This window comes from Boleophthalmus pectinirostris, unplaced genomic scaffold, assembly GCF_026225935.1.
Source record: "Boleophthalmus pectinirostris isolate CB_2022bp ecotype Guang Dong unplaced genomic scaffold, ASM2622593v1 HiC_scaffold_17, whole genome shotgun sequence".
Classification (NCBI taxonomy): Eukaryota; Metazoa; Chordata; class Actinopteri; order Gobiiformes; family Gobiidae; genus Boleophthalmus; species Boleophthalmus pectinirostris.
Window position 1 is genome coordinate 18,280,008 of NW_026571115.1, and position 21,945 is coordinate 18,301,952.

General features: G+C 37.6%; 6 protein-coding genes across 6 annotated transcripts; 3 read left to right on the forward strand and 3 right to left on the reverse strand.

Moving 5' to 3' along the window:
• Positions 1-290: 290 nt before the first annotated feature.
• On the reverse strand, positions 291-1,717 carry si:dkey-282h22.5 (uncharacterized protein LOC107988040 homolog). The gene is made up of 4 exons (XM_055152990.1): positions 1,655-1,717; positions 1,191-1,264; positions 1,000-1,114; positions 291-730 (listed from the first exon to the last, which is right to left on the reverse strand). The coding sequence occupies exons 2-4, from the start codon at positions 1,261-1,263 to the stop codon at positions 469-471; spliced, it is 450 nt and encodes a 149-aa protein (XP_055008965.1). The 5' UTR covers position 1,264; positions 1,655-1,717; the 3' UTR covers positions 291-468.
• Positions 1,718-4,364: 2,647 nt separating this feature from the next.
• On the forward strand, positions 4,365-6,620 carry LOC110168552 (tetraspanin-10). The gene is made up of 3 exons (XM_020933992.1): positions 4,365-4,448; positions 4,526-5,106; positions 6,290-6,620. The coding sequence occupies exons 1-3, from the start codon at positions 4,365-4,367 to the stop codon at positions 6,618-6,620; spliced, it is 996 nt and encodes a 331-aa protein (XP_020789651.1).
• Positions 6,621-6,954: 334 nt separating this feature from the next.
• pde6ga (phosphodiesterase 6G, cGMP-specific, rod, gamma, paralog a) lies at positions 6,955-7,503 on the reverse strand. The gene is made up of 3 exons (XM_020935037.2): positions 7,349-7,503; positions 7,180-7,220; positions 6,955-7,095 (listed from the first exon to the last, which is right to left on the reverse strand). The coding sequence occupies exons 1-3, from the start codon at positions 7,501-7,503 to the stop codon at positions 7,019-7,021; spliced, it is 273 nt and encodes a 90-aa protein (XP_020790696.1). The 3' UTR covers positions 6,955-7,018.
• A 2,032-nt stretch (positions 7,504-9,535) lies between these two features.
• ccdc137 (coiled-coil domain containing 137) lies at positions 9,536-11,991 on the forward strand. Its single transcript, XM_020935026.2, has 6 exons — positions 9,536-9,700; positions 9,870-10,003; positions 10,080-10,299; positions 10,462-10,544; positions 10,763-10,842; positions 11,052-11,991. Exons 1-6 carry the CDS (start codon positions 9,630-9,632, stop codon positions 11,238-11,240), a joined length of 777 nt encoding a protein of 258 aa, XP_020790685.2. The 5' UTR covers positions 9,536-9,629; the 3' UTR covers positions 11,241-11,991.
• LOC110169650 (G-protein coupled receptor family C group 5 member C-like) lies at positions 11,499-14,555 on the reverse strand. The gene is made up of 4 exons (XM_020935219.2): positions 14,329-14,555; positions 12,960-13,958; positions 12,649-12,746; positions 11,499-12,558 (listed from the first exon to the last, which is right to left on the reverse strand). Exons 2-4 carry the CDS (start codon positions 13,927-13,929, stop codon positions 12,499-12,501), a joined length of 1,128 nt encoding a protein of 375 aa, XP_020790878.2. The 5' UTR covers positions 13,930-13,958; positions 14,329-14,555; the 3' UTR covers positions 11,499-12,498.
• A 2,093-nt stretch (positions 14,556-16,648) lies between these two features.
• On the forward strand, positions 16,649-21,901 carry btbd17b (BTB (POZ) domain containing 17b). Its single transcript, XM_020933981.2, has 3 exons — positions 16,649-17,838; positions 19,241-19,526; positions 20,250-21,901. The coding sequence occupies exons 1-3, from the start codon at positions 17,751-17,753 to the stop codon at positions 21,322-21,324; spliced, it is 1,449 nt and encodes a 482-aa protein (XP_020789640.2). The 5' UTR covers positions 16,649-17,750; the 3' UTR covers positions 21,325-21,901.
• Positions 21,902-21,945: the final 44 nt, after the last annotated feature.

A 21,945-nucleotide genomic window follows, 5' to 3' on the forward strand; every position in this document is an offset into this window, starting at 1 on the left:
TTTCATGTTTTCAATACTCAAGCTGCAAACAACAGTGTCTGTTTCGAGTGTCCAGGTCAAACGTCCGGGCTGTTCTAACTAAACACTTGTGTTTCAGAACTCATCTGGAGACACACTGAAAGCATCTACCAATGGATGCAACATGGGAACATAAAGCTGCAAGTCAATATCATTTTAAGCAGATATAAACAATAATGTGATATGTTAGTTTCCAAATGATGGTAAAGTGTTTTGACAATCCAGATACCACCAAGAGCAATGGAGAAACTTTAATGTTGTTGTGTAATGATATTAAGGACTACAAATGCTGCCATCTTGAGGTGGCTTTGTTTACATTTCACCCTCCAGATTACATTTAACTGTATGGATATGAGTATATTTTATAAATAACATATGCATATAATACATTTTTATATAATGCTTTTCAGGACTCTCATATAGCTTTTATGACTTTTATGATACACTAATCTAATCTGTATGGGTGCCTCTTTTCCTTGCTCTCCTCAGCAGAGTTCCAGCCCCAGGCCTGGCTCGGGCCCCCATCTGCACTCTCAGTCCAACGTTGGGAGGGCCCTTTTGATAGAGTCGTCCGGGAAGGAGTCGGCCATCTTTGATTTCATCCACAACACTCTCCACTTTGTCAACATTGGCCGTGAGTTCCCTTAGCTCCTCTTTAAGTCTGTTGAACTGTGTGTATAGGTCCCCAAGGGCAAGAGACAGAGGCTGAATCCTGGAAACAAACATGCAAAGGGTGTGGGGGATGAAAGGTTTTGATTTTAGTACATAATATTATTAGCAAAATAAACATAAATTGAACACAGATGCATTAAGTGACGTATAATATTTTTTCTATTTTGAGTCAAATCTATTACACAATACAATTCATGTTTTTCATTAACTTTTTGGCAAACTCGATAATGCTGTTATTTATAAAGCAGTTTTGTAAAAGTCCCCTTGTAACGTAATCCTTTGGTTCATAAAAATATAGCTCCAACTCACCGACTGTACTCAGGCAGAACAGAGACGTGGTCATGTATCAGCATGTCCTTGACATGTGTTAAAATTGCAAACTTCCAGTTGTCCAACACTTGAGTTAAATTTGAGCATGTCTTTCCTGAATTAGAAATGCATAAAGGAGATGATTAAGATTATCTGAATACTGAAATAAATAGTTGCAGAAAATATATCACCTTTAGTTTCTTGTGTCCATCTCTGGGATGCACAAATTGTGATGAACCAAGTCAGGATCACAAGTTTCAACATCCTTTGATAATAAAACATAGAAGCGTTACCAGTTTACCATTACCAATCCTCCTCTAATCAGAACGATTAGAAGAGGAGAATATGCCAAGGCATAATCTGAAAAACTTAAAGGTATAAACATGTTTTATTTATTTATTCTGTGCAGATAATTAACACAAGAAATAAATATCCAGTACACTTAATGCATATTTGACTTTTTTCATATTTAAGCTCTAAGAGGAGTGGGAAGAAGACAAATTATTAACATATCAGTCCTTTCTTTTCAATATTTTGATTCTAAAATTCAATTAGAATATTTAAATAAGGATTATATTACAGTGTGACACACTGATAAAATGGTATTGCCTATACAAAATATTCAATACCAAAAGAATACGAATCTTACTGTTACCTTGTGCATAAGTATGTAGACTCCTCCAAATTCAGTATCCCACACTATTCCATTGACAATGTCACATGGAAATATTGGACTTCAGCTCTCTTATAGCACATTGTCCTGCACCTCCCACCTCAAGAAAGGCGGTGACACATACTCCTCCTTTTCAATAAAAGGGCTATCACATTTGCACATTACTTCTGTTTGTGATCAGTATCAAAATATGCAGTCCCAAGGGGGTTTCTATAATCTATGTATTAAAATAAGATTTAGATGCATTGAATTTGATGAATGGTGTGTGGCAACTGCAACTTGTATGGGTCCTGATCCAGTGGAGGTGTTTGATGTTGTTTCCAGGGAAGCATTCTTACTGCCTACTGTAATACAATGTGCTCTGCATCTGGACCATCACAGGGCAGGCCTCTTGTGACTCTAAAATCAGTCAAGGGTGATCTAATCCTACAAGCTTCACAACAACAAGATGCACTTGACACACAGGGGTCGCATCAGTTAGAGTCAATTTGTATTTTAGTGCAATGTGAGCTTGGTGTGCTTTAAAGGTGCACTATGTTGGTTGGAGCATCCACTGCCTGTTACTTAACCTGGAATGTTCCACAGCATGACTTTAAAGATATCTATCTTACATTTCATTTATTCAGGATGTTTATTTTTATTCCTTAAAACATGCATTTTTACTGTGAGTGGGCTAGCCTCTCCACAGTTCTGACCTAATCTGGCCTGCTGGTTGTCACTTGTGTTGTGACTTGGAGCTAAATTAAATGCCATACGGTGGAACAATCCAGGAAAAGCAAAGCATTTCCATGGAGACAAGCAGATAATGGACCATCCACCAAAAAGTGCATACTTAATGACTACAATGTATTATATCTTTGGAATATCTTATCAGTACATTCCACAATTAATACATTTTGTTGTAGATCTGAACCTCTGTTTTGAGGCACACATGTTTTTCCTAACCATAAATAATGCTTTTCCATTGTGAGTTTTGAGAAGTTTGTAACTCACTTGAAAGGGGCTTTACTCTTAACTCTAAGTTTTACACCATATTTTTCAATACAACTGACACTGGCAATCGGGTATATTTGCCACCTAAATAAAAATAAAACATCTTGTGTCACAATTAGACCTTGTTAAAATTGATTATCCACTGATTTGGAAGTTGATATTGATGATAAATTCTTTGCTTATCTACAGAATCTTGATATATGAGCTGTCTGAGGTGAGTCCGAGTGGGCAAATGTCCCATACATCTGCAGAAGATTTGATCTCTTGGGCATTAAGCATTCACTGTCTGCGATAAAGAAGATGAATATCATTATGTTTGTAGCTTAAGTCGTAAGTACTGACAATTTCACCAATTATGATAAGGTAAAGATAAACATATGGCTGTGTTACATGTGGAGGAGTAAAGCCACTGTGAATGAAGTTTTCTTTTTGAATGATCTTGGTACTTGGTGAATGGGACAGAAATATGAGCAGGCTTCTGTGCAGTAAAAAACAGTACTGTCAGAAAAAGAGACCAGTACACACCAAAATGAGAAGTTCTTATGTGGTCTCCTATTGAATCTGCTACAATTCCTGTTCTCCTATATGTACACGTACATATACATGAATAGTGTATTGATACTACCATTTGCATGGACCTTAGTCATTTCCTGATATGGGCATAATGTAATAAAATGTTAATCAGTAACTTTCATATTACATGTTTAACCATGACACCTAAACAAAATAGTATTTTCTTTTAATTGAAATATTTAATAAGATGAAATGAATACGTCTGTCCTTCTGGTTCCCCCCAATGGTCACAACATAGCACTGCATCTAGCAGGTTTTATGCCGCTCTTTATTGTCTCACCTGAAAGAGTGCAGGGGCCCAGGAAGCATTTTTGTTCATCACAGTGTTTCCACTGAACATACCAGAGCAGACCTGTGGAGGATACATGTGGAAAAGATGTTTTTCAAATTACCCAATATATTCCATCTCATCATAGCTGGACCAGAGCCTGTCACACGTACACGTGATATGCCCATACAGAAATATAAGAAGAGGTACACGAGAATAAATAGTTCTGAATTCAGTTAAACTTCATGGAGGTATATACATATTGTTTTATAAAGCTTGAGTTAGTACATTTCTTCTGCCTAGCTTGGTTTGTTTGGCTATTTGTTGTATATCACAGGCTCTTCTTGACACAACCTTCTCTATTTGGACAAGGTGACTGAATATTCTGAATTAAGATAAATTTGCCCTAATAATGACTGTATTTATAATGATACACATTTTTACAACATACAACAGTTCAGTTGTTGAATTTAAGTAGCATACAGATACAGATACAGATTATGCAGTTTATTATATCAACTAAATGTTACAAAAGATCGCAATGATACTGGTAGTGATGATGTAACCACTGTGTGTAATATGTAAAATTGTTGAACAATGAACAGTACATTCCTGTCCCCTATTAAACTCTTCTTAAACTGGAGTGCATTAGAGCAATATCTAATCCTCTACACTGTGACTCTCACATGATGCTGAAATCCCACAGCCCGCAGCCAGAGGCCACAGTACTCCATCACTACACTGCTCACATGCTCACTGCCTCCTGCGTAGTAAATGTTATCCTTATGTACTGCATTCATCCCACTGGTATTCCTCCTGCTACTATAAAGGGATACACATCTCACTTAAGCAGAAACCATGTGGAAGTTTACAAGAAAAATCACTTTTCCTTGGCAGAAGGGTGAGTTCACTGAGAATGAGACTAGTCCACTCCTGCCAAAGGTAAACATCAAAGTATTTAGTTTTTGTTTGTATTTTTTTCTATATATTTCAAATAATTCCTTACCTTGTGTTTTAAGGCAGGTCCAGCACACGGGGATATTGAGGAGGATACCCAGAACAACACAAACCAAGAAGGGACTAAGAATGGAGAGAATACTAGAAACACGAAAATTGAATACTTTCATCGTTACACTGCAATGGACTACTTTTTGAAATATTTTCTTTTCTTTTGCAACCTTCTGTTTACCATCCTTGGCCTTATTGTGCTTGGTTTGGGCATGTGGGGCCTTGTGAGCAAAGAGTCATTCGCACAAGAGAAGATTGGAAGCATAGGAACGGACCCGATGCTGGTGTTAGTTTCTGTTGGGCTCTTGCTGTTCATGCTTTGTCTCACTGGATGTGTGGGTGCCCTAAGAGAAAACAGCTGCTTACTCAAGGTCTTTTCTGCAGTGGTCTTGGCCCTCATTGCAGCTCAGGTGGTGGTGGCCATTTTAGCGTACAGTCTACAGGATCAGATTGGGAACTACTTACGGTCTGGGATGCTGGCGGCTATGGAGCGGTACCAGGACGATCTGGATCTGAGGTTTATAGTGGATGAGATACAGACCAACCTGCAGTGCTGTGGGGCAGACACCTACCGCGACTGGGAGATTAACATGTGAGTAAAACAGACTAATAGGGGTTAGTTAATATGCCTTGTGGGTAAGTTAGATATTTACCAAGAGGTTTGATTGCTGAACTCTAATTTTCATGCTCTCTAATTGTGCCAGCCTCAGCATTATGAGGTCTCACCTTCAGTTCAGTTTAATGAATGTCTCTCCCCACTTTAGCATTGTCATCATTAACTGTTTAATGTCCTGACCATTAAATCATCTTAGAAAAATTATAAATGAAAACAGATGCTTTTATTCAAAATTCTATAGAACTGTAAGAAAATGTTCTCTATTTTGGAGATATTTTGGTATTTAGGGTAGTTTTGCAGTTACCTGTTTGAGAATTGAGTTATTGTGAGTACAACATGGCGCCTGCTGTAGTATTTATGTAATATAATGAATAGTATTCAGCAAGTGAAGGAAAATCCCATCAAGTTGCGAACTATGTACTGGAAAGGAATGAAGACTACTCACATTCTTGAATAGAGACTTAAGTGGAGTTGGGAACTGCAACAATTGTCAGATTAACCAGGGTTGTAAAATAAAGCATATATGTATAGATTTAATCAATACAAATCCAAACTAAATACTCATTGGAGAAGGTATAGCTTTGGGAAAAAAATATTGATAATTGAATGGGACAAATTTGGATCTTTCCTGGACATTTCTGGAACTCTCTTGACCTCCATTGTAATTAGTAGGCTATAGACCACATAAAATAAAAGACTAATTCTGTGTTTAAGTGTACATTAAATTTCATAATACTGTGGTAACAATATGGATATGGCAAAGTTTTTTTTTTCAGGTGATAAACAAAGTTCCCTCTATGGGACTTATATATCATTGTACCATGTGCTAAATAAAAGTACACTTCAAAATCGGTATTGAGTGCGGACCTTTTCCCTGGGATCAGAATTAAGTTTAAGTTAACATGTTGTTTTCTACTGGTAAAGACATGCACATCTGATACAAGTTGTGACTGTGTGCTGGGTCCAAAGACAAAAATTGTAGAAAAGAAAAAACAGACAATTTTTTTTTAATTATTATTTTAATGGGACCACAATGTGACTTTTCGGGGTCAAGTCTGATGAAGGGCTTAACCCCAAAATGTCACATTGTGTATCTGGGTTTTTTTTGTTTTGTTTGTTTGTTGTTGTTTTTTTCTAATACTGTTAACTTTCCCTATAGATATTACAACTGCTCTGCGCCCGGTGTGCTGGCCTGTGGCGTACCTGCGACTTGCTGTGTGGACCCCCTGGAGAATGGGACTGTGTGGAACTCTCAGTGCGGGGTGGGGGCGCAGACACTGGACGAGTTCACGGCCCAGAGTGTGGTCTTCCTGGGAGGGTGTCTCGGAGGCATATCCCGCTGGATTCAACAACACGAAGGCCTCATCGGGACTGTGGCCATTGTAGTACTAGGAGCCCAAATGGTGGCTCTGTTTATCACTACACGACTGATAGAGAGTATTCACTGGCACAAGTCCTATGCAAGGAACTATTACATGCCAGGACTGTGAAATGTGTGTATGTTTTTACTTTCCCAGATTTTGAATGTGGACAGTTTTACTCTGATAACCTAATGGCTTTGTCAATCCTGAAATACATGTGATAAAGAAAAATTCATTACGTTTCTGTCTTGAAAAAAATACTGAATACATTATTTATTAACTCAGATAAATATGCTTAATTCAGGTACAATATACAGTACATCTTTGGTGAAGCAGATGATGATTAAGAATACAATTGCAGGAATATACGCTAACATTATTACATTGCTAAAAATATTTATGTTGCTGCACAATTGTAAAGATGCATGTGCTGTTAGTAAGGGATCTTTAACATTTTAAGACACAATTTGGTAAAACAAACAAACATAAAAATTTACTGAACTAAACTGATGATCAAGTGGCGAGATTCAAATGATGCCGTACTGTGCAAGCTCATGCAGCTCTAGATGACTGTAGGCCTCCCATGGGCAGATCACAGTGATGTCTGAGAGAGAAAACATACATTCATCATCATGATGTTGAGATGGTTAATACATTTAATACAATGTTTAAGCATTTTGGCACTTACCAATTCCCAGACCTTCCATTCCAGGGATTTCCTCACCAAAACTAAAAAGAACAAACTACCTTTAAAACTTTGCACTTCGAAAGTGTTTATAAAATGTGCAATACAAATAAAGCATTGGATTGGAAAACAATGCACAAAATGTGATCAAACAGCAGAAGTTTAGACATACCCAATGACACCTCTTTTAGGGGGCTTGCTTTTGAACTGACGGGTATTCCTCTGTTTGAACTTGGGAGCTGCCTTTCGGGGGGATCCAGGACCTGTGGCCCTGAGGGGGACTTTAGTTCCTGTTTTTGCATCAGCTTTGGGCACATTCAAACTCATGTTGTTTGCCTTAGATATGGACATAAGAATTATATACAATATTCATTATTTCACTTCAGAATATTTTTTTCATGACCAACATTTATGATGTATTAATCACACACATATTATAAGTAGTGTGATTACAGTGACGTTTACAAACATCAACAACACATCAAATCCTTTAATCTCAGATGGACATTACAAATTAAGTCCACATGACTGAATTTTCATTCAGAACCTTAAAAAAATATGAAATATACAAGTTACTACTAATAGAATAAATGATGAAAAACTTAAATTATGTATTCAAGTTTTGTTATACATGCTGATGAATCTATGAATTACATTTTGTTTACAATAGTCTGCAAATAAATGCTATTTATGAAGTGCCTATTGGTAAATAAATACAGCTAAATATCAGACTGAATAGTGATACTTACCCCTTTTGTTGCAGGATCAGTCATTCGTAGAGTATCTCATGAAATGATAAGTCGTGAAGCTCTTTTATACTCTACCTGTGCAAGGATTATGACACTGTCCGAGGATGTTGTGCCGTCTGTAACATGTGCAGCCCTTTCACATTGCACACATCCACAGCAATGTTTTTACATATTTTACTCTAATTAAATTTTAGCACCACTGGTAATAGTTAAGGTTGTTATGTGAAGACAGTGCCACAGTGTCCCTCCCTCAGTCATTCTTGTCACTTCTTCTATTACCTATATATGCAGGCTTTCTTTGAAGAAGACGCCAGCAGACCCATTTCTCCTGTCATCAGCAGTTTCTCAGATTGAAGAGTATTAAATACCTCAGGGTAATCCCTCTCTCGTGTGCCTCACAAAAGATACAGCAGCTCACCTGGTTCTACATTGTCTTTATAAGCTACACAAGAATTACCCATATGACAACAACACGTGCAGCCTTTAAACCCCATTTTGTGTATGGACAGGAAAACTGGTATTACAGCTTTGTTCGTTTTATACCCATGACACATTCAGAACATTTGAGAGCCTCTGATATTGGTAAATAATGTCAACAAATCACTAAAGTTTGAAACAGGATACGCCATAAAGATTTTAGGTGAACTTATTTTACTTGTTTGTAAAGGCACTAGCCTAAACCAAAATATGTTGTATCTAACAATCTCTACATCTATGGCCTATAATGGATGAATCTGCTTGTGCATGTTAAATTTTAAATTAGTAACAGCATTTAAGCTATTTGAACATTAAAGGGCCCTCATGGACAGGGAGATGGGGCATTCCAGCAAATGTGATTCCCATAAGGAGGATAGTTAATTTAGTAAATTTTAAGGTTAGGTCTTGTAAGCCAGATGTTTTAACACATATGCAATAGTGTAGCCACTGGCAATAAAATAAAGTCAACAAAGTTTGAAACACATACAACAGTCAGTCTTTTGAACATTCTGTGCAGTTATAACCTATGAGAAATAGGCTAAATCTGCAAACATGGATACTCATGGCAAATAAAAAGGCTATATTGATTATTTAAAATCAGAGATTCCTCTCTCACCACTTATAAGAGTAAATCAGAAAGCAGAGACCAAACTGTAGAGTCTCAGTTTCGGAAAGAGCTCATCCGTTAAGGGTTCAGTAACAGCTTCAGTTTAAACTGGGGGTCATTTTAGGCACGTGTTTTAGGGGACAAGGGATTTGTAAAAAGTTAATACGTGTATTGCTAAAATGAAGCTGTTCAGATTCCGATGCATTTCATTTCATATAAGGATATTTTTGAAACAAAATCGTACCATAGCCCCGTAAGGTTGTAATTACAACTCAACACTGACACCACGTGTTCAAAAAGGAAAATGCAAGCAAAAGACACTGCACAAAGATCGTCTGTGTGAGTTTGAGTGGGAATTGAGTTTTCCCAAGTCATCCCAAAATACCTTCTAACAAGGGTGACACGGAGCCAAATATTTAATATTCTTGCAAACAGAAGTAATATTATGCTAAGCAGCCTATGTGCAGAGCGCAGCGTTTCATTCCTAAAATATGCAGAGTGAGGCATCAATTGTGATTGTGGAAGCCGGAAGTTGTGTTCAGTGGGAGCTCTCCAACGATAACGCACGTGTTTAATGTTTATGTGAAAACTGTGTACATTTATTTGAAAGACAGAAGAAAATGGGGAAGAATAAAAGGAACAAAGTAATGGCTTCTTCTAAAGAAACTAACAAAACATCGAAGCCATTAGGGTTAGTATAAAAAGAATAGTATGCTAGCTATAAGATTAGCTATTAGCCACTGTTTGTTGTCATTGTAGTCACATGCAGCGTTTTACATCAGCTTGCTTGTGAATTGATTATATACACGTGTAATAGTATATATTTAGGGTAATAGTTTGAAATATGTTCTGTATTGCAGGAAAAAGATGAAACAAGCTACCAAGAAAGCTAAAGAGGACCACATGGAACAAATTCCTTTCAGACTCAGAGAGATTATGAGGAGTAAAGAACAGATGAAGACGGGAGCACGTAAGAGGAAAAAGTTGAAACAAGGTAGGCTGCTGTTAGATGGGTCAGTGTGGTACTAGCTCTTAAAATGCAACTGATTATCATATACATATTGTTTCAGCCTCACAGCTCAAAAACACACAAGAGGGTGAGGGGGACATACCTGTCCCACACTTCAAAAGGAGAAAGGGGGAGAGCGAAAAAGCTTATCTGAGGCGAATGGAAGCAGCTGCCAGACATGTCCTCTTTCTGAGCCAAAACCAAGTAGAGCGGAAGCCCGAGCTGGACCCTGACCAACAAGAAAGGCGTGCGGACAAGGGCAAGTCTGAGAAAAAGAAGCAGTAAGTATCAATATTTTCTGTGTATTTTAAATGATAATTTTCTTGCAGTCCTTTACAAATATCTCATCAAGTCATCCTGTGGTCCACTTTCACCCACAATTTTAGTCTGCGATCTGAATTGTTCTTTGAACTCAAGGATAAACTTGTCTTTTTGTCTTTCAGGTATGCTAAAGAAAGAGTACTGAAGATGCAGCAGAAGAAATTAGACAAACAAGAAACAAAGTTGGAAAAAGAAATGTTTGTTGGTAAGTTTTTCATGAATACATTGTTAGTCATTTATTTGTAAATTTAAAGAAATCTCAAACAACAACCAGACTAAAAGCCCCTGGTCACCCTATGCCCTTGTACACCTGACAAGAAAATAAAACCTCAAGATCTCAAAACACAGATACAGAGATGGGGTTTCAGCTAAGGTTTGTGAGTCAGTTCGTGCTAATATTTTATGTTATATTTTCGTCTATAGAGGATGTTCCTTTTGGTGAAGTTTCAATGGCTCCACCTTCTCTTTCTGTCAAGCCCAGAAAAGCTCAGGACAAATCCCAGGTACGAGTTGTCTGTAGATCAGTGTGAGCTGTTATAACATCAGCTTTATTGTATTATTTTGCCTCAGCCGACTTGTGAGCTATTCTCTGTATTTAGTATCCCATTTTACTCCTGCTTGCTGATGTCTAAAATAATCTTATTGTTTGTTCAATATTATATTATTATATTAAATACTAATGCAACAATATTCCTCTCTTTTAAATTGTTAGATGTCTTCGAAGAATCTACTTTTGAATTCACTGCTTGGTCAGAAAGTAGCTTCAGATCCAGCCAAGCCTTCAATGGCTAGACAGAGAATCATGGAGGAAGAGCGACAGCGTGTAGTGGAGGCTTATCGGCATATGAAGAAACAGAAGCAAGAACTGCAGGACAAAAAAAATCTTTATCATAGTCAATAACCTCTATTGAACAACACAATGGACAGGAAAATTATTTGCATCAACAGGCAACTGCTTTGCTAAATATGCAAACAAAAACTTGTGAAAGCTGGTAAGTAAATGCCACTGGTCCACAAATATTTATATGTATTTTAAAGCAATGAACTCTTTAAAAATGCTTGCAAAATGCCTGTTATTATCCAGTAGAGGACAGTGTTTTGGATAACTGATCATCTCTGATGAAGGAGACATACACAATTTCAACTGCTGACGGAAATAAAGATTAATATTTTTATTTCAAACATTAAAATGTTGTTTAGTTGTTTAGTCAATCATGTAAGTCAGCATTCTCTACAATGGTTTCTGATGCTGGCACAAATGTACACGTATAATTCCCTGAAGATTTCACTCACTTTATTTTGTGAACACTCTTCTCTTCGTCCTACACAAAGCATAAAATATTTATATTTTATTATGTATCATTATTATATTTAGACCAGTAGCTGGTCTTTAGTTGGAGTTGACCCATTAAACAATCAGCTCTGTTTGTCCACTCCGGTTGTCCCGGTGACAGATCATAAGGGACCAGCTGCCAGTGACTGGTGGTTCCCTGAGGTAACTGAAGGGTCATTTAACCATGTGCACAAGACAGCTTCATGCACAGGATGAGAAGTCTCCAGTACTGTGTTCTCGCTAATCCTATTGGTAACACTGCAAAACTCCATTATATTGTGTGTAAAAACTCGATTGAATTAAAGTGATTTAACCATAATCTGATGCTTATTTAAATAAATTTAGTAAACCATTTTATTAGCTTCTCTGGTTTCCAAGTTTACCACTTGGCACAATCCAATGACTTCTTTTGTTTATTGTAATCATTTTACTGCTCAGTTAGAAAACATGCTCATTTACAAACCTGTAAATGAGTGATGCAGTTTGCATACACTATACCTGCAACATTTACATGAATTTTAGTTTCGCATCATCCTCCATTTTGTGTCTTCAAAAGAACACTTTGTTCTATTTTAATAAATTAAAATGCTAAATATTATTTGAAGCCAAATATATTCCAAATACTGGAACTAACTAATTTAGCAAGTAGCAAATGATAATTATTTACTATTGCTTACACAGAAAAACACTTTTAGAGAAAATACACTTCGGGGTCTATTCCACTTAACATTGAAATTGAAATGCTTGCTATCTTTAAAACACGAAGAAATCAGTAATGGCACGGACTATTCCAGAGATGGAATAGACAACGAACTGCTTCCTGGATTTAAACGGGGGTGTTGGCTCTTGGAGTGTTGGCTCTTGGGATCTTGATTTCTTGATCTATCTAAAAAAAAATAAAAAATACAATAAGTCAAACCTTTTGCAGCCTTTTACAATGTAGTAGAGCATTTATATATAATATAAGCCCACTTACCATAGTAAGACCCTTAGCAATAAGAGCTATTTCAGTAGGCTGGTAGACGGCCTTTCTTAACTGACCATTAAAAGCTGCATATGGTGATTTTGATGTTTCTGTAGAAAAAAATATAAGATATATTATTTTCATGGATTTATTTACAGTCCTAATATAAATATATGAGCAGTCATAACTGAGTTAAGTGGGAACATTGCCATCACCAGTTTATTGTTTTATGTGTGCATTTGAGGGAGGCTGACTACAGAATGTTCCTATTGTATGACTGGAAATCTAAACCCTCGTCAAATTGATAAGCAATAATATTATACCTGGAGATTCGTCCATGGAGAATGCCTTGTTTTCCAGATACAGATTTTGTGCTGGTTCGTCCACATCTTTGGTGATGTTGTCATATGCCAGACTTCGAGTAGGATAGATGTGCTCTCCATCAGGGGGCTGCTCTTGCTCTGGACCCTCCCTGGCCAAAAGGCAGATCTCTGGGATCGTGTAGGAGAAGAGGAACACCCAAGCGTTTGACACCACTGCTACTGCCAAGGTTGGGTCATCCCATGTGGGATTTCCAATAGCCCCATTGCCGTAAAGGTACATAACTATCCAAGCCACCCATATTGCCAATGTAAAAAGACCTGATAACAGAATGAAGGTTCCATCTGTGCGCCATTGCTTGTTTTTGTGTTTGACAGATGGGGCAGCCATTGCCACCACTGCCAACAGCAAAACCATAACATATATAAGGGACATGACAAAATCTGTGTTGGTTATAATGCAAGACAAGTATGGGTCAGCATTGGTGGGATTTCTAGCTACAGTTAAAATGAGCCATTCTGTATTGATGATGACTTCCACCAGCCAAAGTCCCAGAGCACCAAGGCAAAATGTCCAACTTCTGGGACCTTTACCATGTTTATCTAGCAGTGCAAGCCACAGTCCATGCATCACCAGACAGGCAAGGCACCCCGAGAACAACACACCAAATAGGAACCTCCGAGCTGAGCAGGTAGTGGAATATTTCCCTACGATGAATGCAAATGTGAGACCAAATAGTCCCAAAATGAAAATAAGAACACCAGCTTGTAGTGCCACCATGCCTTTGCGTCTCTTGTCACTTACAAATGGTAGGGAGCCCATAAGTGTGATGAACAGAATAATTGAGGTAAGTATGCCACCTGCCGCTAGAGCCTCAACTACAACCCCCCAAACAGTGGTCAGGTCACATAGGTTATAGTACACAGAGCTGACGCTGGGGCCACATCCTTTGGGAGAACCTGCAGAACTCATACTGTCACTCCTGATGCTGTAAACGTAAGCTGAAAAGATAGAGTTGGTGTTAATTAAATTTGTAAACTATTTTTCTGCCATTATAAATGATTAATTTCTGTAATTATCAACAGGTTATACTTCAAACTAGTTTTACAAGTTGTAAATTACAACAACCAGAATTATGTACAAATTTCCCTAATTAAATAGATGACTATATAGTCTAGGGCTAAGACAAAGTTACACAGGAAAAAAAAACATACAAAATGGCAAAGAATAGAAAAAGAATTTGAAAAAGGTAAGATTACAAATAGAAGTTACCATTAAACCTGTTTTATTAACAGTGCGTATAACCTACACTAGGAATAAATTAGTTTTCAAGATAAACAAATTATGCCTGATGAGGGACCTAAATCTTACTTGATGACGATCTTTTATTCCGCAGCAATAACTTGAGTATTTTTTCCACTTGTAGGCAGCTTTAGAGCGTTGTCTCGTCCATTCAAGTCCAAACAGAGCTTGTTTATTCCGTCCCCCCGCTGTGAAGCAACTGAACCATGTTATCACCAACTCCTTGTGGCGCATCCAATAAATGAGTGCGCACTCTGGTCCTTGTTACATGTCCGCTGTACACAGAAAGGTGCCAACTCCTGCCTTACTTTCCACTTGTTCTCGTAAACCAAGTGTGGTGGTTTCCAGCTTTGCATATCAGTGAGATTATTTGCGCCACATACAGCTTACTACTAACAAAAGACCCACTCACCCCACAGAGAACAGTGTCCCGTTTTCAGAAATAATCTTTGCATAATATGGCTTGCTGTGAACTTCAAATTGAGTTAAATGCGTGTATTACCGCTCTTTGTTTGATGATTAAAAGTTGTCACGTGATGTGTGATTTAATTACTTCCATCACTGAGCATTAACCTACTTCATTGTTGGCCAATTACTTTAGCTTGCGGTGTCAAAAAAAAAAAAAAAAAAAAAAAAAAAAAAAAAAAAAAAAAACTAGATGAGGCTTGATGATATTTTTATTTTTTTTTACATTTGAATGCCCCTCGTCATCTTGAGCAGAGAGTTTTGCTTCTGGAGAGTTTGGAGAGCCCCCTAGTGGATAATGTTGTTAAAAAATTGATGACCAGCTCCCGACAATACAAGAGGGAATATTATTTGTTCAGTAAGGTCAAACAAAAACTACTGAGCATGAAACAGTTTAGCCCATTGCATTTAAATGTAACACCGAGGTTAATGTGATGATGCATATAAATTTAGAAATAACCTTAATCATATACATTAAAATAATAATGTCCTGAAATAAAATAAATAAAAAAAAAAATGTTGATGCCATTTTGTTTATTTATTACATGATTCATCAACACATTCCACACCAGAATTTCAAAGAAGCAATCACCATTTCAAAGTATTGGCAGGAGAGTCATGAATAAAAATGCTGCATGAAATTAACTGAACATCCGTTTAAAGAGGAGCATCTGCAAAATTAAACTTTAGATCTTGTTATTTTGATTTATTTCAGTTATTTAATTATTGATTTGTATATGGACAGTGTATATTAATCAATATGCCAGCAAGCAGCTTCAACATAAATATGCCAGAGTTAATACAGTAGTGAATAAATTAATTTCCTTCATCTGTAGTGTCTTTAATGTGGGACAAGTGTTCCTGAAAGACCAAAAACTATATGCATATTATAATGCAACCATATTATAAAATAGGCAGAACTTAAAAAATTTGTTTGGAGGTTCCTCATTGGCTCAATCACTAAAGGTAGGGGATGCTCAATGTACCGCCGTGGCAGTTTATCCACTATTGGCCCTATTCAAAGAATATGATCCAGAGCTGTAGTTTATAAGATATTTATTGTGAAAAATACAATGCTTTGTGTATGACTGAATGATGAATTTGTGTTCTGTATAATGTGGAAATCAGTTACACTTTGGGCCTATTGGAGGTATGTTATGTGCTTAGTTAAGTAATGGAAATAATACTAAACAATGTACATGTACATACATGGTCTGTCTATTGACTTTTTGCCCATCCTATAGCGTGATACAGTAACAGTACAAAGGGTCATTGGGGGCACCTTTGTAAACCCATGCACCTATAGTCCAGCCAGCTTAACATGTTTATAGGGGTATGTATGCTGCCCCCTGTGGCCGATCGATCTCTCAATGGATCTCACGCTGTGGGCAGAGCTAATCCAGCACTTTTCATGTTAGTCCTGATGGATAATTAAATACTGTATTGGACCTTAGGGAAGGACACACACCCCCATATAATCTATAGTCTAATGGGTCTTTAGAGTGTCTGTTACATTTCATTTTATGCTTAATTTATTTATCCATTAAGGTGTACATGTATAAAATAATACATAAAATATTATTATCAGGTGTGGAGGTGCATATAAAAATATTCAGCATGTAGTCACACGCAAATTTCCATTCCAAGTTATCTTTAATGTTCCACAGTAAAGTATTAAACAGACATATCTTATTCAAGAAATCATATTTATCATTTGTTCAATTACTGGTTTTTGTTTTATTGCTTGTAAAATACTTTCAAAAACGTGCATTCTTTCCGTAACCATAGTCACATAGTGTACCTTTAATAACAAATTTAAGTATGGAAGATGAGTTTATGTTCATGCGGTTGAAGATCAGTTAACATTGGATCTGTTTATTTTGTCTGATGACCTTAAACTTTTGTATGTTGTTTTACAGTGGGCCAGCTCAGGTCACTTTCTGCAGCAGTCTACAAGAGCAGCTTCCTGAGATCCTGTCCAGTAAATATTCCGAGCAGCTTCAGGTTAGTCTAGATTTTTATAGACATGTCATATATTGAATCATTTTCATATAAATTTCTGTAATGGACTAATGCCCTTGTTGCATGCACAAAATCAAAGCTACATTCAGATATAACAGTGATTTCTGTATTGAGTGACCTATATCCTGCAGATCGATGTGTGCTGAGTGGTAAATAAAGGGTAAATTTTAATGGCTGCCTTTAAAAACTGTCCAAACCCTGAGGCTGCTATATGGACTACTTACCCTACTCCATCAAATTTAATTCTGCTACAATTACATTTTTTACTAATTTTATTTTACAATGACAGTGAATATCCTCTTTTGTAAAATGCTGATATACTTGAATACATAAACTCTACCTCATGGTTAGTTGATGGGAAAAACCCAGCACCAATGAAATTAGCTTTCCATTAGTGAAATTAACATGGCTTTTGAGCAGTAATTGCCCCTGAATCAAAATCTGCCACTTGATCTGTTTATTAAATGTGACTGACTGCAGTTAGCCACAGTTATTAAGGCGTCTAATTACTTAAAATGAAAACCCCTATTAAAAATTTGAAGGAAATAAAGCGAGTAATTACATAGCCTTAACAGTTAAGATTAAACTAAACATTCCAAAATCCCACTAAAAGTGTTCTTTTGGTCATTTTATTTTGAAATGCATGTGTTAATTTAGTGCTCATCAGGTGTTTTAGTCTTTTATTATGAAATCCAGAAAAAATTCCAATCCTGCCAGATGCGGTGATGTTGGATGATCAATGCCATGTAGCACCCAAAAGGGGGGGAAAGAATTCAAAAATCAAAGCTGTCGCCATAGCAACGCCCCTGCCAGATTCCACCAATCAATGGCGTCTGTGGGGTTGTGAGATACGCCGCGGAAAGGCCAGCGTCCTACATAAAGAGTGCGGGACAGGGAGCAGAGCGGCACACGGGGCAACGTACCCTTGTGCTAGTGACTGTCAAACAAAGACAAGAGCAAGAAAAAAAGAAGAGAAAAATACCTGAAGGGGAATACTTGGAGATATGTTGCGTTTAAGTGAACCATGGAGTTTTTCCTTGGTTATAATGGGACTCCTATCACTAAGCATCAACTCTGTCCATGTCAAAGCAGGTAAGATCACTTGTATGTTTGTGAAATGTATTCTATTGTTCTGGTTTTTACATGTCTCTCCTGATACTGTCTGTGGCAGTAGGACTGTAAACCAGCCTAAGGGCACTTTATGGGAAATGCATCTATTCCACTCTTCCTGTCCTCATCTATCTGTCTACAGAAAGATGACCAAGTGCATTTGCTTCCCTGTTTGTTTGGCTCAATGACACTATAAAGATCTGACTGCAAAAGAACCTGTATATGCATATTGATAAATTTTCTACATGGAGTCCAAAAATGAATTTATTTCAGCCGAAAGTTACTTTGTATATGATAAATGCTACATTTAAACTGTATATAATTACCAAATTCAGATTTTCATGATCAAACTAATAATTAATTCCCAAGAGGACACACTCTTTTGTAATTGAGAATTGAGACTGAAACAACTCTAGAAAGAAAAAAGTGCAAGCAAAGATATTCGGTTAACACTTGACATAAACAAATGCTTGTGATAATTTACCAAAAGTGATATAACTTTTACTTTTTATGGTTCTTGAGAGTCATTTGCAATTCTTTGTGATGTCCAAAGGGAAAAGGTGTTCCACATTCTTGGTGACAGAATCATTGTTAATTCATAACCTGCTTCATCTACTTGACAAATCTGTCTATTAGATATAATTTTTTTTCTTACACTTTATCTTAGCTGGCCCCTACTTTCAGGTAGGTTAATTGGAAAAAGATTATGTGTTGGCAGTTGGTGCAGTTATGAAGCCCCTACCTCCTCAGCCCCTCATTAATCCCAGGCCACAGAGGAGCTGACAGTGGCTGTGGCAGAGTGCAGCCTGTCTTTCTAAAGGCTTTCATGTGTGATTCTTCGTATGTGCCGCGCTCTGTGGTGCTGCTGCTAACTCAGGCTTTTCTTCCAGAACACATGCTTCTCTGAGTCAGCCACCACTCAAAAGTTTGGTCTATTTTTAATTTTTTGCTTAACTGAACTGCATCTAAAAAGTTTGATAGAATTCCTCAGCATATCTTTCCGTGGATATTTGCCAGCTTAATGGTGAATTGCATCTCCATTAAACACGGATTTGAATCCAGATGCTCTGAATCCGGCAATCATCTCCAATTATTCAGGCTGGGGACTGAACCAGAACTGAACCAAAATTCACTCCCCCCTTATCTTTGAAGGGATGGTGTATTCAGTATTATATTGTATTTACACTTGGTGTCTTAATGTAATGTAACAAGGATGATAACATGCAATTAGCGTGACTCTTTTTCATTCCCTCATAGAAAAACCTGTATTGGATTTAAACACACAAAGTAGCACTATGTGAGCACTATGTTTATGTGAGTCTGTTTTCACAGACTCACATAAACAGATAAATGTTTTTATTTTATTTTATATTATTCTTTCCAGCTGCCCTGAAGCCAGAGACAGTGCTGGACAGTGGGGCCACCATCCTTAACCACTCCATGAGTTTGGTGCAGCGCATAGAGAACTTATTCATGTCTGGGAACAACAGTGATGTGACTTTGAGGGTGCAGAGCATTAACACAGATGAGGTGAAGGTGCTACAGTCCCACTCACTGGTGCTCAGTCTGCAGAGTGATGTGTTTGAGGACCTGCTGCTCTCCCGAAACTCCAGCACTTTGATTCTGAGGGAGGCCCCTGACTGTGCAGCTGTCTTTGATAAGTTCCTCAGGTAAGTGTCTATGTCATGAACAGGGGTGGGTTCATTTATGTTTTTTCTTCCTCCCACTCCTTTTCGAGAAATGTGCTTTTCTGTAGCTTATCATGTATATGTAAGATGTGTATGATTATTGTTTCTCTCTTGGCACAAACTTGAAAGAAAATAATCAAAATTAAAAAAGATCTAAGTGTAATATCAGTGTGCCCCCTTTATGTCGTAAAAATAAATATGCAAAACCCCATAGGTTGTACCACCACAGCCCCATAATATTTTTTCCTCTTTTTATTGGGACATCAAATATCACCTAAAAATGTTAAAATTTCAATGAGGCCAAAATAAAAAAAAAAAAATCCACAGTAAACATGTAGGAAAGTTCTCCAGGATTAAAAGGCTCTAAATACCACGTTGTACCCCCATGGCAGACATTCTTTTTATTATTACACTGTTGATATTACAGTTAGATGTACAAGTTTTCAGTCATACGTGTGCAATAATAATATACTACTACAAATATATACACAAGCAAAGTTCCCAAGCAAAGTTAAATATATCTTTCTACACAATTCTAACTAAAGCTCTTTCAGATTCACCTGCACCCATCTAAAAATTCAACAATGTGGGTTCTGTGACTCACAAGCTTAAATACGTCCATCTCTAAGCATCTGTTTTTAACATTGTCATTGATTTTTCTTTCCTTCTTTTAAAAATAAACCTGTGCATTTTGGATGTTTGCAGATATTTCTACAGTGGAGACATCGGCGTGCGACTTGAACAGGCCATTGCTCTGCACAAACTGGCCAGTAAGTACCATGTGGGAGCCTTGCAGCAGGGAATGACCCAATACATGACCCAACATCTTTCCAGTGACTCCCCTTCAGGCCATGTGGTCAACTGGTACAACTATGCACTGCAAATTGGAGATGCAGCCCTGCGGGATAGCTGCTTGCAGTACCTGTCCTGGAACCTGTCATCAGTGCTGCAGAGTGCTGAATGGGGCTCTATAAGTGAAGACCTGCTTCTGTCTCTGCTCCATCGCTCCGACCTAATTCTGCAAAGTGAACTTGAGTTGTTCGAAGCAGTAGAGGCCTGGATAAACCTAAATCAACCCGTTGCTGCTACCGTAGAAAGCGCACTAAGGTCTATCCGATATGGCATGATTCCTCCTCAGCATCTTTTCCGCCTGCAGAAACAATGCCCCCTCCTTGTAAAATATTACGAAGCTATCCGTGACCTCCTCTATCTTGCGTTCCAGTTCCACTCTGCATCGCCTATCCAACTGGCCAAGTACTTTGATGTGAACTGTAGTATCTTCACTCCACGTAACTACCTGTCTTCGTCTTGGGGTTCCAGTTGGGTGATCAACAACCCCACCCGTGATGATCGCAGTTTCAGTTTTCAGACCCAGTTGGGCCCTAGTGGTCACGACTCCAGCAAAAGAGTGACATGGAATGCCCTCTTTTCACCTCGCTGGCTGCCACTCAGTGCAAGATCCACCTACACTGAACTGGGGGCAATGCAGCCAACGCGCACAGATGGAGGTCGCCCTAGGATCATTGTGACGCCTGCTACGTCCAGCCCAGATTTTGCTGGAGTGAGTTTCCAGAAAACCGTTATTGTCATGGCCAGACAACAGGGAAAAGTAGTAGTACGTCATGTCTACAACTTTCACCAAAGCACAGAAGAGACAGGGGATTTCTTGGCAGATGCAGACCTCCAACGCCGCGCCTCTGAGTATCTAATTGACAGCTCTTTGTTCTTGCATGTTATAATAAAACCTGTTTATCATAGTCTGTTGGTGTCAAGAAAGTGAAAGTAACCTCTGCTAAAACCACCTCATCATTGATTTTACACTCTCCAACTGTACAAAACCATGCATGTAGTCCACTCATATCACAACACATTGTTATTCATTAGAACATCTTATTGTCAATCAGTGCATTTTGTTGCCTTCCACCCGTTAAGATGTGTGTGTTGTGGATCAAAATGATTTCATCGTTATCATAAAACTCATAGTGGAGATGCTTCCTACACAAAACACTGCATTTGTTTTAGGTAAAGATTCTGATTATTCCTATTTATTTTTTCCTTATGCAATATGACGTATGTAAATGTTCTGACCTAGAATTTAGTATTTACAACTTTGTTTATCACAACAGCCCTGCCCCAAGCCCCCAACTGCAGCCTATGTTTAAGATATTTTTTTCTCACAAACATTGAGCACTGACTAAATGGTTCATGTCCTAGTGAGATACCTTATATGTAGTTACTTTATTTAGTATGTATGCTTTTTTCTATTTATTTATTTGTGGCATTGTACTCAGTAAATCCACTGTACTGTAACTAATAATAATAAAATGGATTTGGATAATTATTTATTTATTATTTTATATTTTGTTTATTTGATTATTTCTTTTGTGTGTGAAAGGACAAT

Coding starts and splice junctions, on each gene's coding strand:
- LOC110168552 (XM_020933992.1), top strand. CDS start 4,365: ATGTGGAAGTTTACAAGAAAAATCACTTTTCCTTGGCAGAAGGGTGAG. Junction 4,449..4,525: donor CTAGTCCACTCCTGCCAAAG/GTAAACATCAAA, acceptor TTGTGTTTTAAG/GCAGGTCCAGCACACGGGGA. Junction 5,107..6,289: donor CGCGACTGGGAGATTAACAT/GTGAGTAAAACA, acceptor CTTTCCCTATAG/ATATTACAACTGCTCTGCGC.
- LOC110169650 (XM_020935219.2), bottom strand. CDS start 13,929: ATGAGTTCTGCAGGTTCTCCCAAAGGATGTGGCCCCAGCGTCAGCTCT. Junction 12,747..12,959: donor CTCCATGGACGAATCTCCAG/GTATAATATTAT, acceptor TTTTTTCTACAG/AAACATCAAAATCACCATAT. Junction 12,559..12,648: donor TTGCTAAGGGTCTTACTATG/GTAAGTGGGCTT, acceptor ATTTTTTTTTAG/ATAGATCAAGAAATCAAGAT.
- si:dkey-282h22.5 (XM_055152990.1), bottom strand. CDS start 1,263: ATGTTGAAACTTGTGATCCTGACTTGGTTCATCACAATTTGTGCATCC. Junction 1,115..1,190: donor ATGGACACAAGAAACTAAAG/GTGATATATTTT, acceptor TTTCTAATTCAG/GAAAGACATGCTCAAATTTA. Junction 731..999: donor GTTCTGCCTGAGTACAGTCG/GTGAGTTGGAGC, acceptor GTTTGTTTCCAG/GATTCAGCCTCTGTCTCTTG.
- btbd17b (XM_020933981.2), top strand. CDS start 17,751: ATGTTGCGTTTAAGTGAACCATGGAGTTTTTCCTTGGTTATAATGGGA. Junction 17,839..19,240: donor CTCTGTCCATGTCAAAGCAG/GTAAGATCACTT, acceptor TATTCTTTCCAG/CTGCCCTGAAGCCAGAGACA. Junction 19,527..20,249: donor GTCTTTGATAAGTTCCTCAG/GTAAGTGTCTAT, acceptor GGATGTTTGCAG/ATATTTCTACAGTGGAGACA.
- pde6ga (XM_020935037.2), bottom strand. CDS start 7,503: ATGAGTTTGAATGTGCCCAAAGCTGATGCAAAAACAGGAACTAAAGTC. Junction 7,221..7,348: donor CCTAAAAGAGGTGTCATTGG/GTATGTCTAAAC, acceptor TGTTCTTTTTAG/TTTTGGTGAGGAAATCCCTG. Junction 7,096..7,179: donor AATGGAAGGTCTGGGAATTG/GTAAGTGCCAAA, acceptor TTTCTCTCTCAG/ACATCACTGTGATCTGCCCA.
- ccdc137 (XM_020935026.2), top strand. CDS start 9,630: ATGGGGAAGAATAAAAGGAACAAAGTAATGGCTTCTTCTAAAGAAACT. Junction 9,701..9,869: donor AAAACATCGAAGCCATTAGG/GTTAGTATAAAA, acceptor TCTGTATTGCAG/GAAAAAGATGAAACAAGCTA. Junction 10,300..10,461: donor AAGTCTGAGAAAAAGAAGCA/GTAAGTATCAAT, acceptor TTTGTCTTTCAG/GTATGCTAAAGAAAGAGTAC.